This window comes from Barbus barbus (assembly GCF_936440315.1).
Source record: "Barbus barbus genome assembly, chromosome: 36".
Classification (NCBI taxonomy): Eukaryota; Metazoa; Chordata; class Actinopteri; order Cypriniformes; family Cyprinidae; genus Barbus; species Barbus barbus.
This window is the reverse complement of record NC_136714.1, coordinates 483,672-498,009: the sequence shown is the minus strand read 5'-3', so window position 1 is coordinate 498,009 and position 14,338 is coordinate 483,672. Positions and strand designations below refer to the sequence as shown.

At 39.1% G+C, this 14,338-nt stretch overlaps 1 protein-coding gene across 1 annotated transcript in view; it reads left to right on the top strand.

Annotated features, from left to right (window-relative positions):
• The first annotated feature begins 574 nt into the window (after window positions 1-574).
• The window catches only part of kif20a (kinesin family member 20A), a 16,001-nt gene continuing 2,237 nt past the window's right edge, over window positions 575-14,338 (top strand). Inside the window, exons 1-17 of the mRNA XM_079394426.1 lie at window positions 575-750; window positions 1,006-1,189; window positions 1,553-1,666; window positions 1,765-1,884; window positions 3,093-3,231; window positions 3,305-3,480; window positions 4,836-4,941; window positions 5,201-5,413; window positions 6,354-6,465; window positions 6,879-6,953; window positions 7,076-7,219; window positions 8,363-8,531; window positions 8,618-8,755; window positions 9,831-9,970; window positions 10,060-10,162; window positions 11,674-11,902; window positions 11,978-12,069. Coding sequence (XP_079250552.1) covers window positions 1,016-1,189; window positions 1,553-1,666; window positions 1,765-1,884; window positions 3,093-3,231; window positions 3,305-3,480; window positions 4,836-4,941; window positions 5,201-5,413; window positions 6,354-6,465; window positions 6,879-6,953; window positions 7,076-7,219; window positions 8,363-8,531; window positions 8,618-8,755; window positions 9,831-9,970; window positions 10,060-10,162; window positions 11,674-11,902; window positions 11,978-12,069 — 2,244 coding nt within the window. The 5' untranslated portion in view covers window positions 575-750; window positions 1,006-1,015. The remainder of the gene's footprint in view (window positions 751-1,005; window positions 1,190-1,552; window positions 1,667-1,764; window positions 1,885-3,092; window positions 3,232-3,304; window positions 3,481-4,835; window positions 4,942-5,200; window positions 5,414-6,353; window positions 6,466-6,878; window positions 6,954-7,075; window positions 7,220-8,362; window positions 8,532-8,617; window positions 8,756-9,830; window positions 9,971-10,059; window positions 10,163-11,673; window positions 11,903-11,977; window positions 12,070-14,338) is intronic.

Here is a 14,338-nt window from a genome sequence, read left to right as displayed (position 1 = left end):
CACCTTGCTGTAGCTATCTGGGAAGTGCCTTACTAGTCGATTAAACAGTGCTACTGCTGCTTAGGGTTTCTTTAAACACTTTATTTACAGTAGATGTTTGCTTAATATCTTTTACAAAGCATTTCATGCATATTGAATACTATTATTTTAATACATAAAAATAAATAATAATGTTTTTGGGGGCTTTTTTAACGCTCTTCTTCAATCCGAGGCACGTGACTGCGATTGTTGTGTATCGCTAAATATGTAGCTGTAACATTATAACACCGCATCGTTTCACAACAAAGACTATACAAATACAATTTGACACTGTACGAGTTTGGCGGGTTTTTAAACTACCAGATTCCAAATGAAACAGATTTCAATTTGAAATACATTTAAGAGACTCAAATGTTGTGTGTTTAAGCTAAACACTTTAAAACGTGACTCGTGCCACTGGCCACACCTCCAAAGGGAGTGGAAGCACCGCACGCTGACCAATCAAAAGCAAAGTATTTCCTCCAGCGTGTCTGATTGGCCAGTTGGAGTTGCTCAGGTGCGCGGTGATTGGTGGAGCGCCCTGACCGCGGCGTTCGAATATATCTCAGTAACGGTTAGTGAGCTATGCAGGTGGACAGATGAGTTTATGTTTAGGTTAGTTACTGTACTAACTGTGTCCAGGATACATGTTCTGACTCTAGCTTAGCTGTAGGAGTCACTTATATAACTAGAAAACTACATATTTTCCTTCGGAGGACATCATAAATCAAGGTAACGTCACGGATATTTATGACAGGAGTCTTCGAATATGCGATGCTAACGTTAGCTGCTAACAGCTAACACAACTTCAGGTCGCTAAAATACAGGTTTCTGTGGAAATGCTGTTCATTTGTTCTCGTGTTTTGTTGTTAGGTATATCATAATGCATCAGTGTTTAACAACCAGCACCGAACAGCGTCTTTGAACTGAATCGCAGTCATCAGGCTAGCCGTGTTTAGTAGGTGAAGATCGTGTGTTTGTGTCCAGGCGTGTGGTGATGGCTCTGGCGTCTCCCTGCGGGATTCTGTCCGATGAGGAGGAGTGTGGGGCTGTGTTTGAGTCCACAGCTGCAGACATCGGAGCTCTGATGAGATCCCAGCGCTTCGTGTCTCCTCTGCCGGAGATCTCTGTTATCACCCCTGCTGCAGATCCACAAACTCACACTCGAGAGGTATGTTCCCTGCTGACCGCTCATTTTCATGGGAAGTTGCTAAAGGAAGGTCAGTTTGTTGCTAAACGACGTTGTGATGTCATTGCACGCTGACGTCACTACGCAGCTTGTCACTGCATCAAATCTTATTCATATGGTCATACGCTTCAATCATATTGTTAAATTTAGCTGAACTCTCCCCAGGCTGACGATTACTGTTTGTTCAGTGGGCTCTTATGCCTCAGATTATCACACTGCCAAAAGCAGCTCCTTCACAATTATTCTATTGATGAAAGATAGCTGTGAGTAATGTCAACACAGACTGCTTGTTTAATGGTTAGTACCGCAGGCTGTGTGATGTGAATGCATCTTTCATCTGTGCAGATCAAGCCTGATGTCAGTATGAGAGGCAGCGCTGATGACGGCTCGGAGAAGCTGAAGGTTTTCCTGCGGATCCGTCCTCTGACTGAAGCAGAGCAGGAGCGGAGCGAGGAGCAGGTGAAGGAATCTGACACTCTCCTCAAACACTGTTTAAAGAAAGGAAGGGCTTGTTTAGCTAACAGTGAAGTCTCTGTTGTGCTGTTTGTGCTCTTCAGGGTTGTGTGAATGTGCAGTCTGAGGACAGTCTGCTTCTCCGAGCGCCCAAAGACTCCCACAACATGAAGAGTGCAGAGAGAGGCGTCGCTCAGAGCCTGCACAAGTTCACCTTCACGAAGGTAATGCGTCCACTAGGGGTGTGCGATAGTGACCAAAAATAATATCTCTCTTTTCTGGGGTTTTATCGATAATTAGTCGATATTTTGCTGAGTGTGTTATTGTACTGGTATCTTAAACTGACTCCTAACATTTCTGATATTCTTCATATTCTGTGGTGATCAGTTCATACTGATAGAAATTAATCTTTTTCAAAAAGTTTAAATTTTTAGCTTTTATGGGCATTTTTACCTTTTATAAAGCCTTTTTTTTTGTAAAAGTGTCCAATATCTTTTGAGTGAAATTCTTGCATTTAATCAGCGAATTAGAATAAGACCTTTGGGCTGTTACCAAGCAAATTAAATCAGTATCATTAAAATTCATCTTTGCGATGCAGAGGAAACACAGAAGCTGCGTCTGAAGAGGCATAGATGTATTTACACAATGTTTAATGCAGGACATGAATGCATTTAACTTGCAGTTACAAATGCATAAATAATGTTTTGATATAGTAAACAAAACTATGAATACTAATATTTGAAATTATTTAAATAATAAAAACTTTAAATATGAAATAAAAACCGGCAGTAGCTGGCAGTAAGTCACTGTTAGTAAGTGAGTCGCTGCGACTGAATGAATCAACCAATGATTCGGTTCAGAGACGAAACAACGTCATGTTGCTCAGAGACGCAAACCAGTGCTGTGGCTGTGTTTTGGATTTTTTTTTGGTGAAAAACAGGAAATATAGTGTCTAAAACGCTCTTAATTAACTTCTTGTTTATTGAGCTGTTGTAAAAATGAATATCACATTTGTAATCATGGTCATTTTTGGAGAAGAAACGGCACTCTTCGTGTGAAATTGATTTACTATATGAAGTGGTATAAATATACATACATTTTCTGCCCCACGTCTTGAATTTGTGATCATTCTAAATGTATTTTAGTAGACTGAATCATGCAGTGAAAGAATACACTCTAAATGCGCTCTAGTCTAGACTTCACGTAATGTATGCGTGCTCTCTGTAGGGGTGCTTTGAATGGTTTTTGCAAAAAACTTGATAATGTCAAATCGCACATCGTTAAAACAACAATTATGATGTTATCGCAGACAATATATATATCGCACACCCCTAGCATCCACCATGAAGGAAATCATCATTAGTAAAAATGCTCACAAAGTTATTGTTACTGACAAGCTTCACTCTGGATGTGATTTTTCTCATTCGTGCAGATTTTTGGACCGCGGAGCTCTCAGCAGGAGGTCTACGATCACACCATAAGAGAGATGGTGCGAGATGTTCTGCGTGGAGAAAACCGGCTCCTCTACACCTACGGCGTGACCAACTCGGGCAAGACCTACACCATACAGGGTAAGACGGCCACTGGTGTGATGCACATGTTTCTGTACAGCTGGATGGGTTGTTATTCTCTGTGATTGAACAGGTGCGGGTGGAGAGGCGGGTCTGCTGCCGCGAGCGTTAGTCTCTGTGTTCCTGAAGCTGTCTGGACGGCTGTACTCCGCCATGGACCTCAAGCCCGTACTGAGCCAGGAGGTCCGTAAACTGGACGTGAGAGAAGTCCATGCAGAGGATTTGCGGCGGGACGCTTTGCTCAAAGAGGTAAAGAGAGAGCAGTGTTGGGAAGGTTACTTTGGAAATGTAATGGGTTACAGATTGCAAGTTACGCTAGTTAAAATATAAGTAGTGTAACTATTTCAGTTACTTTATTAAAGTAATTTAACTGATTGCATTTGATTACTTTCTGCCTGTAAACCAGGCAGGATTAACCTTACAATAGAACTCAACACTGATTACCTCCATCACTTGAATTAAGATTATAATCATTTAATTTTAAAACAGTCGCCACAAAATTGGACTTCAACACCTCTTTTTACTTTAAGATCATTCTGAGGTTAAATATAAATTTAAAATCATAAGAAATAGTTTAGTAGCTATGATTCTGTTCTTGAAATCAAATCTTTACATAGCTAGGAAACACTGGCATCTAACAATGCCTTGGGGAAAAAACTGTTAATCTTAGAAAATAAAGCATATACATAAACCCAAGTAAATAAATCAGTTATTAAATAAGCGTCTGTGTCTTAAACTCCTGAAATATTGCTGTCTCATACTTCAAAGCAATCAATGCAATTTATGAAAGATATCAATTAAAATCTGTGTGTGAGAAATTCTGATGTAACCCCCTTTGTAATCATTAACATTTTCGTAAATAACTAATTTAATTACACTTTTTTTTTTTGTAGTAACTGTAACAGATTGCAGTTACATTTATTTTGTAATTAATTTGTGTAATTCTGTTACATGTAACTAGTTACTCCCCAACACTGAGAGAGAGAGAGGTAACAAAGATTTAGAGTAAGCAAATGGCTTCTTTAATAAATAAAATTGCCATTAGCTTGTATAGGGCTTCTCAACTAACGGATGCTAGATGCAAGGACAACAATAGCAATGCATCACTGTTTCTACAGTTTAAAGTAAGCAGCGTGTCAAAACTATGGAACAGTATATGTCACGAGCTCAGGATTGTTCATGTTGCTGCTCTCTCCCGCTAAACACATGAAACACCACAGAGCTGCAGTGGAAACACAGACGTAAATAAGTTAATATTTCCACTAGACTTTTTTTTTTTTCTTCTACATAAGCGTTTCAGAATAATTTAGATTAATTATTGGAAAAAATTATTTGTAAATGGCGAGGAAAGTTACTAGTTAGTTGTTTTTTTTAATGATACACCTTTAGTAATTGTAACTAAAACATGTCAAATGTATGAATGCATATTTGTCATACTAAACAATTTAGAGAATTATGAGCAGGTGGTGATTAAGACATTATTGGCCATTTTTCTGTAAAAATGCTTAGAATAATACTAATTATTGTCCTTTAATGAATCCTTTTTGTCCCTCCGGAGTTTCAGGTTTTTCTGGGCAGTCTGTAATTGTCTTTGTTTTGTCCAGGAGGAAAGCACAGCTGGACATCAGTCTCGGCTGAGAGCAGGTTTATCCTGGGACAGTGGCATCAGCGGACTCTCAGCGACCAGCCACATCGCAACACAGCTGGAGGGTGAGGAGCTCTCTGACATCCAGCCTGAGCTACAGCAACGGCAGAATTACTCACTCTCAGCCCAGACTTGGGCTCAACTCAATATTGATCTGTTAGGCCACATAAACAGAACGGCAGTCTCTTTGTTTGTAAAAAGTGACAAATTCCAGCTGTTTGTTAGAGATCTTTAAGATTTCAAATGCAGTATTTTGGCCCTAATCCTAACCTAAAACTAGAGATTTCTTCTGAGCGGGTGTGTGTGTGTGTGTTTGTCCTCCAGACTCGGATGGTGTGTGTTTGGAGGCGAATGGCCTGTGTCTCAGCGGTGGGGAGGATCTTGAGCAGGGTGTGCAGTTCTCAGTCTGGGTCTCGTTTTATGAGATCTACAACGAGTTTCTTTACGATCTCCTGGACGCTCCACCTTCACTTCAGTTCCGCAAGAGAGCCACGCTGCGCCTCAGCGATGACAAACATGGAAATCCTTACGTAAAGGGTAAGAATCACAAACTAGGAATGGCTGATATCTTATCGTTTGCGATTATACCGGTAACAATTCTCTCCACGATAACAATTAGTCTTCCTGCGATAACAACTATAAAACATAGTTGACACATTTCTGTGTGCCACCGTGAGGACGTGAAACTGAGGAGGAGTTTATTGTTCAATGAGGAGCTGATTGGTTAGGGCTGTACAGTGCGACAAAAAATCTGCCTGTTCAATGAGTAAATGTACTACAGTAACACGTGCAATACAGTTTTGCATGTGTATGAGCCTGTTGTTCAACAAAGATCAACATACTTCACATACCTTTACTCCAAATTCACTTTATAACATCAGTCGAGTGTTTGAAATAACTTGTTTTTGTGACCAGACCTGTTTTCATATCACAGAATGAGGCAGAAATCCTATGTCGATTAGCATTGTGTTATGAATATACTTTATTTTAATAAATACCTAAGATGACTTGAAGAACACAGATAAACCATATATTGTCACAGTCGTGTGGTTCTTCATGTTTGATCAGTTTAAGTGTATCTGTGTTTTTACTCAGCCGTAGCTGGATGTCTTTGTCCATATTAGGGATTTCCTGGAATGTAATCAGTTATTACTTCTGTGATGCAAATGTGGAGTTTATGTGCGAGGGCGCCCTCTGGAGTCCAGTATGAATGAAACTCATATTACATTGCGTTGAGCTCACAACACCCTATTTTTTTGTCTCTGCGGATGCATATGAATCATCATCATTGATCTCATTATCGCAATAAATACCAGAAAATATCATGATATAGTTTTAAGTCCATATCGCCCATTCCTATCGCAAACAGAACTGAAACTACATTTTCAGTTACTAATTTAAATATTAATTTCCTCTTGACTTTTTTTACATTTCTTTCAATTTTAATGATGCTGAATGACTCATCTCCGTGCTTTAGATCTGACCTGGATTCAGGTACGAAGTGCAGAAGAGGCCTGGAAAGTGCTTAAAGTTGGACAACGCAATCAAAGTTTTGCCAGCACTCACCTAAACCACAATTCCAGCCGCAGGTACATCATGAGTGATGCTGTGAAAGGAAGTTCACAGTTTTCTTACATTTTACCGATCTTATTGTGACTGTTTCATTACTAAAACCTCAAACATCTGATCTTGTAACATAAGAGATTTTGCAATGGTTTATCAAAATACTGTAATTGGATTTTCATTTGGGACTCCAATCATTTAATCCCTACATCTCAAAATCCTGTCATAGAACCAGATCCTTGTCCTACATTTTCTTTCTTTTCCAATGATCCATAACAGTCAGATATGCATCATCATAATGCAGAAGAACAGATGGCTTTTACTAACTTTAAGCTGCCGACACATTTACTATTGTTCTGAATTCAATGTGAATCCATGCTACTGGGAAATCTATGTGAGGGCAAAATATAATAATAATGTATTTTCTTGACATTTTTAGCCATAGTATCTTTACTATCCGTGTTCTGCATGTCAAGCCTCAAGCGGAGCTGGGACAGGTGACCAGAATCAGCGAGTGAGTCCATCCACATTACCGCTGTAATTGCTGTATTGGACTGAACCCTGTAGAATTATTCTGGCGATTAAAAGACCTCCGAAGGATTTAATGTGGAGTTGTCATGTGTTTCGTCCCGGCAGGCTCTCTGTGTGTGATTTGGCGGGGTCTGAGCGCTGTAAAACCCAGCAGAACGGCGAGAGAATGAAGGAGGCGAACAACATCAACACCTCTCTGCTGACGCTGGGCCGCTGCATCACTGCTCTGAGACACAATCAAACCAATAAGTGAGTGTGCTGCTTCACAATAGGAGCGTGAGGGTCCGCTGGTGGCCATAAATACCCTGATCAGGGCTCCAGACTAACATTTGAGTTCAGTTCTACAGATGGAGGCGCCAGGAGCAGATTTGGTAGCGCTGGGGGGGATATTTAGTCATAAAATTACTATTGATTTGCAATAATAAGTGCAGTTACTCATAATATTGCATGTTAATTTCTTGGTAACACATATTTGGCAGTGAAGAACTGAGTTGGGAACCATATAACATTTCCTTTTGTTTACAACAGTAACGTGCAAAACCTTTATATAGAAAATTAATATAGGCTATTCTACTCTTATAAAATGTACCATTTTTTTTCTATAGTAATATATGTAACTGACCAATAACTTCAGAGATGAAAAGCAACACTTTATGTGATGAAGTCACAAATTTAAGAAGTTTTTCCAGGCACTTTGACTTCATATTTCATGCACAAAAAAAGTGCAAAACTTTGACACAATCTGATTTCTTGATTTGATATTTTATAATAGTGATTTTATTATTGCAAAATATAAAGTAGAAATGAATAACTAATAAGCCAATAAGTGCTCCTCTGATGCTATCTACTGGTTATAGTGGTAATTTGTTGGGGGGGGGTTATATTATTACTTTACTATTACTACTATTAAGTCTTTGTTTACCATAAAGCATATTTTTGTCATCCCATTAAAAAATACTATTCAAAATGGATCATTTTTAGAGCTTTAAAGTGCTGGAAATAGTTGTGGGAAAGCTCGAAAGGCATTGAAAAGTGCTTGAATTTCTCTCTCAAAACATTGTACAAACTCTGAAATGAATAATGTAATAACATTCGACTATTTCTGCCACAACACCGTGGTTATAATTAGCATTACTACTTCTGATTTTCTCTGTCGGCGCTGTTTGATCCGTTTATAACAGACGACCAGTCGTGCGTTTTCATTATGCTTTCGTTTCATCTGCCGTTTGATGTTTCTCGTATGCAGCGCTTATGAGTTGGACAACGCAGTGGTCGCACCAGTGTGACTGCTCACAACATTTAGTCACACCCTCAGAATAAATGGTCACAAAATGCAACCATTTGGTGGCAGTCTGGAGCCCAGGTGATGGATATACACTGTCATCACCGCAGGTCTCGTCCTCCGCTGGTGGTTCCCTTCAGAGACAGCAAGTTAACCCGGGTCCTGCAGAGCTTCTTCTGTGGTCACGGCCGCTCCTGCATGCTGGTCAACATTAACCCCTGCGCCTCCACCTACGACGAGACGCTGCAAGCGCTCAAGTTCTCTGCCATCGCCACACAGGTAACAACATGACAGACCCTTTCATCTTTCCTCTTGTGGACACCCAACAACACTCTCCACTCACACACACGTCTCTGTCGTGTCAGCTGGTGCATGGGCCGTGCAGTAAGACGCGAGTGGCTTATATTCTGTCGCTGCTCCGCGAGCAGCATCCCAACAACACCACTCTGCTGGAGGAGGAGGAGAGCGACGAGGAAGGAGACATCACCATGTTTGATCCCGAAGTAAATACACTTTCATTTCATTCACAGAGACGAGGGGACTGCAAATCGTAGTCCTTTACTGATTCCAAATTACATGGCAAAAATTATAGTTGGTAACACGCTTTAGGTAATATAATTGGATTACTTTTGACCGAACTCATTTATCACATTGATTTAAATGGGATAATCTTGTACAATATTGATATAGAAATAGAGAGAGTTCTTATTAACAGCATTAAACATCGTATTATGTCAAGGTTTCTCAAACTGGGGTTGATGAAGTTTAATGAAGCTAATAATGAATTGCATTATAAAAATGTAAAATCAAAATAAATCATTTTAAAATGACAACAATAAAATTAAAAGGCTTAAAAGAAATATTCTGTTTACCTGCATCTCATGTGACCATTAACCATCATCAGAGAGCCATGAACATGCAAACATGTTACTTAATTATTCATTTATTGCCTTAAAATCTGAATATTTTAGGTGAAAAACATTCGGTTGACAAAACAAGTTTGGGAATCTCTGCATTACATGTATATAAGAAATCATGTGAATTTGTGCATTTTAATGTGTTTGAAAGACATAATAATACATGGTTAAATAACCCATAATTGTGTTCATCAGCAGTTGATGCAATGTTGAGAAAACACTTCTTATGTAGATGATTTTTGTAAATCCAGTGTTCAAATGCAGTTTGATTCAGTTAAATTCAGTTTTCTGTGTAATTATATCCATCTGGCTAGTTGACTGGTCTTTGTGTGAATGTCCACAAACCTGGAAGACTTTCTGAGAGAGTATAATAGCGGTATTTTAGAAAGGAAAATGTAAAAAGAATTAAGGAGAATCAATAAATTACAATGAAATTATTGCTATGGTGTGAATAGTAATCATCTAATCAAGAAAGTAACTAGTCTGATTACAAATATTTAAAAATGTAATTTAATCTAATTTCAAGGGCATCATTTTTGGAATCTGATTCTCATCCAGATCACGTGTAAACCCAGCTCTGTTGATGACTTTATGTTTTCATGTCTCCGAGACGTCATTGATCAGCAAGCCTGAAGATGTTGTGTGATTGCGCTGTGTTCAGGCGCTGCTGAAGGCCATTGATGTTCTGAAGCGTGAAGTGCTGCGTCAGCGGCAGGAGAAAGAGGAGCTGGAGACCACGGTTCGAGAGGAGGTCTGCACGGAGATGATGGAGGTCATCAGCCGCATGCAGGACGACTTCAGGTAACTCTAGTGCTTCTGTGCGTGAAGAAAACAATCCATGCATCTAGTAAGTGTTGTGGTGCATGTTGTTAAGTTCTTTCCTTGTGCAGCGAGACGCTGGAAACTGAGAGGGATCTGATGGAGAAGAGATGCGAGAACAAAATCAACAACTTGAAGAGCAGCCTGAAGAAATATTACAGCCAAGAGCTAGAGGTCAGTGATGCTAGGGAGCAGCGACAATACAGTCATGTTCAACCTAACCCTGTACAAACCTGCTATTAACATCAGATTAGTTACTGATGTTTAAGAGATTGTCAGCAGGATTTGAGTTTTAATGAAAAGTCCCTTCTGCTCACTAAGGCTCCATTTATTTGAACAAAATTGTGAAATAATATTATAATTTCATATAGCTGTTTTCTGTGTGAATATGTGTTAAACTGTAATGTATTTCTGTGATCTGCAGCTGTATTTTCAGCATCATTACTGCAGTCTTCAGTGTCACATGATCTTCAGAAATCATTCTAAAGGTCATTGCACACTGTTTCCGAAATTTTCACACGTTGAAATTAAATACGACCTCACTTTGTGTCAATCACGTTTACACACGGCCTCAGAAACTCATCTGTCATAAAACATTTGGATCGGGTTTGATTTTTTTTTTTTGCATCCGTACCACGCATTTTGAGAGGTGTTTTGACAGTTCAGAGCCACCGTACGAGCGAACGCCAAAATCCAGAGTGGCGATTGTCAAGTTCATCCCCAAAACACCATGAAGATCCTTGCACACAGAGTTCACATACATTGGTGGTGGTCTTTTAATATGTGGCTCTAGTATCACTAGCAAAGCATCAAACTGAGCCACTGGCATCCTGAAGTAAACTTTGAATCGCCCGTGATATTATCTCATAATATCACAATATATAATATCTCAGGATTGGACAGACCCAATATTTCCTTTCTTTGTCTCTTTTTAAGACACGAGAAGACCACAAAATCACCCTCACTGCTTGAAGACTCATTTAGTACTGTTTTGCCAAATCTTTTCCCGACGGATTAATTAATAATACTGTTGCCAAATGATTAATTGTGTCCTAAATAAAAGTTTTTGTTCACATAATGTGTGTATATTTATGTATGTATATATAAATACAAACACATGCGTGTATAAATTTAAGAAAAATTGTTTATATATGAAAAAGTTACATAAATTATATGTAAATGTTTTCAAAATATACTGTATGCGTGTGTATTCATATACATAATAAACACAGTACACATGCATATATTATGTAAACACAAACGTTTATTTAGGATGCGATGAATTGTTTGATGGCACTAATTAATACGCATCGGACTGTTGAATTTTAAGGTGACGAATACGAAAAAATGCATATGAAAATTTTGAACTTGGTGTGCAAGGACCTTAATATACTGATTTACTGCTCAAGAAACATTTCTGATTATTAATGTTAAACACAGTTGTGCTGCTCAATATTTTTGTGGAAACTGATGCATTTTATTTTTCTGGATTCACAGATGAAGAGAAGGTTCAAAAGAACAGCATTTATTTAAAAAAAATGTTGTTGCTGAATAAAGTTAATTATGTGTGTATATAATACTTTTATTATAATATCAGTTTTTAAACGCAACTGAGTGAAGGTTATGCTATTACTAGCTACAGGACGTGAGTTTTTGACAGTTTAACGGTTTCTCGTGTCTTGAAGGAGCGAGATGAAGAGATCCGAGAGCTCACTGCTGCTCTGAAGGAGAAGGACGAGGGTCATATCGCTCCAGCTCCTATGTTCCCGCCTCTGAGTGATGTCAGCGCTCCACGGCGCTCGCGGCGTTTGGCTTCATCACACAGGCGAGACACGGATCACGGGAGCGTGGAGCTGGAGCGGTGTAGAGCCGAGCTGGACCTGAAGCAGACGGAGCTGGACCTGAAGACGCTCGGTAAGCTGGAGAAATAACAAGATTCAAAGAGAAAACCAGCTGCATTTTTCTACAACTGAATCCACTCTGGTTTAGAGCTGAAGCGTCTGCAGGAGAGCGGGCCGCTGGCGGGCTCCACAGGGACCCTGACGACTTCAGCCGAGCGCAAGCTGCAGGAGGGCCAGAGGGTCAGTACATCTGCATTCACTCGTTTAGCACACACACAAGTGATTGATCATTCAGTGGGGGTGCGATTTATAGTATTGTAATTATTGTTTTAACGGTGTGGGATTTGACATTGAGTATTTTGCAAAAACCATTCAAAACACCCTGCTGCAGTTTAATTTTGAAACGTGCAGTGCTCAGTTTATTCAAGGAAGTATAAGCCTTTTGGAAAATCTATTGCTGCCACAAATAACTCAATGTATGGGAAACACTGGACACTGCTAGAAGTCAAATGGTCATAATCTAAGTCAAGGATGGGCAACTTCGGTCCTGGAGGGCCGGTGTCCTGCAGAGTTTAGCTCCAACCCTAATCTGACACACCTGAACCAGCTAATCAATGTCTTCAAGATCACTAGGAAGTTACAGGCAGGTGTGTTTGATTAGGGTTGGAGCTAAACTCTGGAGGACACCGGCTTCACACACATTACACAGCCTGCTGCTCATAACTGCTTAAGAGTGCACTGGCGAGCGATGACATCATGGAGGCTATTGTCGGACCCACACACACATTTCATGAGGAAAGTTAATGTGCACGTTTTAGCCAGCCCAGAAGTTTTGACTTTTTGCACTTGTTGAATATGATAAGCATGGTCGGCGTCGATTCTAGTAGGGTAAAATGTAATTATGCTTTCGAGAAGCTCTGTGTGAAAAGGCGCTGCTGCAGAGTGTGAGCTGCTCCGTCTCACGCAGAGGGAGAGAAGTTCTCACAACAACACTTACCTGCCCGCAGATGCACCGGCCTATAAATCGGCCTAATTTGCAGCACAATCGGCCAAAGCAGATTAATTTAAAATATGCCAAAAATTGGCCGATCAATCGTTCAGCCTCTAATTCAGTCTACTAAAATGCATTTACAATGATCACAAAATTCAAGACATCGGGGTCAGAAAATTTATATATTTTTATACCACTTCATATAGTTAATCAATTTCACAGGAAGAGTGACTTTTTTTCTCCAAAAAATTATCATGATTACAAATGTGATATCGTTTATTGAACTGCTGTAAAAAATCAAGAAGTTAATTAAGAGACCAAATTTCCTGTTTTTCCTCCATTTGGACAACAAAAATGATTTCAAACACAGCCACAGCACTGTTTTGTGTGTCTGAGCAACATGACGGTGTTTCGTCTCTGAATGAATCAACTTTAAATGATTCGGTTCAGTCTCAATGATTCACTTCTTAACAGTGACTTGCTGCCACCTGCCGGCGGTTTTAATTTCACATTTAAAGTATCTTTTTATTTAAATTTCAAATATCGGTTTTCAACGTTTTATGTTTAGAATATCAAACCATTATTTATGCATTTGTAATTGCAGGATAAATGCATTCATGTTCTGCATTAAACAGTGTGGAAACGCATCTAAATGCCTCTTCTGTGTTTCCTCTGCATTGCAAAGATGAATTTGGTTGAATATGAAGAATATCACAAATGTTAGGAGTCAGTTTAAGATACCAGTTCAATAACACACTCGTCTTGTCTAATTATCGTTATCGATAAAATCCCAGAAAATATTTTTTTTGTCTATCGCACACCCCTAAGCGCTCAAAATATAGTTCAGATGTGGTTTAGAGTAGTACAGCTAGAAAGTGAAAGCTTTGGAAGAGCTGAACGTGACAGGGTCTCAAATGCTGATTTCTAGGAGTCTCAAGTCTTAATTCATCCTCCTACAAATTAAGGCCTAAAAAATCACAGCATAAAGTCATGGCATTAAATGTTGCATGCACTGCAAAATATCAACATGTTCCTCAGTATTTTTGTCATCTTTTCCAATACAGATTTACTGGAGATGCAATATGTTTTGTTTTCTGAGAAGTCAATCAAAATGTAGCTGCTTTAAAATAAGAACAGACATCTGTCGTTCTGAGAGTGAAAACTTGTTTTGCCTTGTGATTGAAGCTGATTTTCCCGAGACCATTAGCAGATATTTGTTCTTGTTTTAATCATAAACTCACTTCATTTTGATCAGTTTCACAGAGAACATGATGACGGATTTATTGAATTCTTTTGATTTAGTAATCTTTAGACTGGAAACCAGACAAAAATACTTTTGCAGCACGTTTGAAGTGTGATCAGAAGTTATTTCCATATTCCCGTGTTTTGGAGCGATTCAACCCTTGAGCTATTTTTGTAAAACGAGTTGAAAAGTAATGGAGATTTGTTATATTTTCAGACTCTGAAGTGTTGCTATTATATAACACAGTGACAACAAACTTTTAATTCTTAAGAACA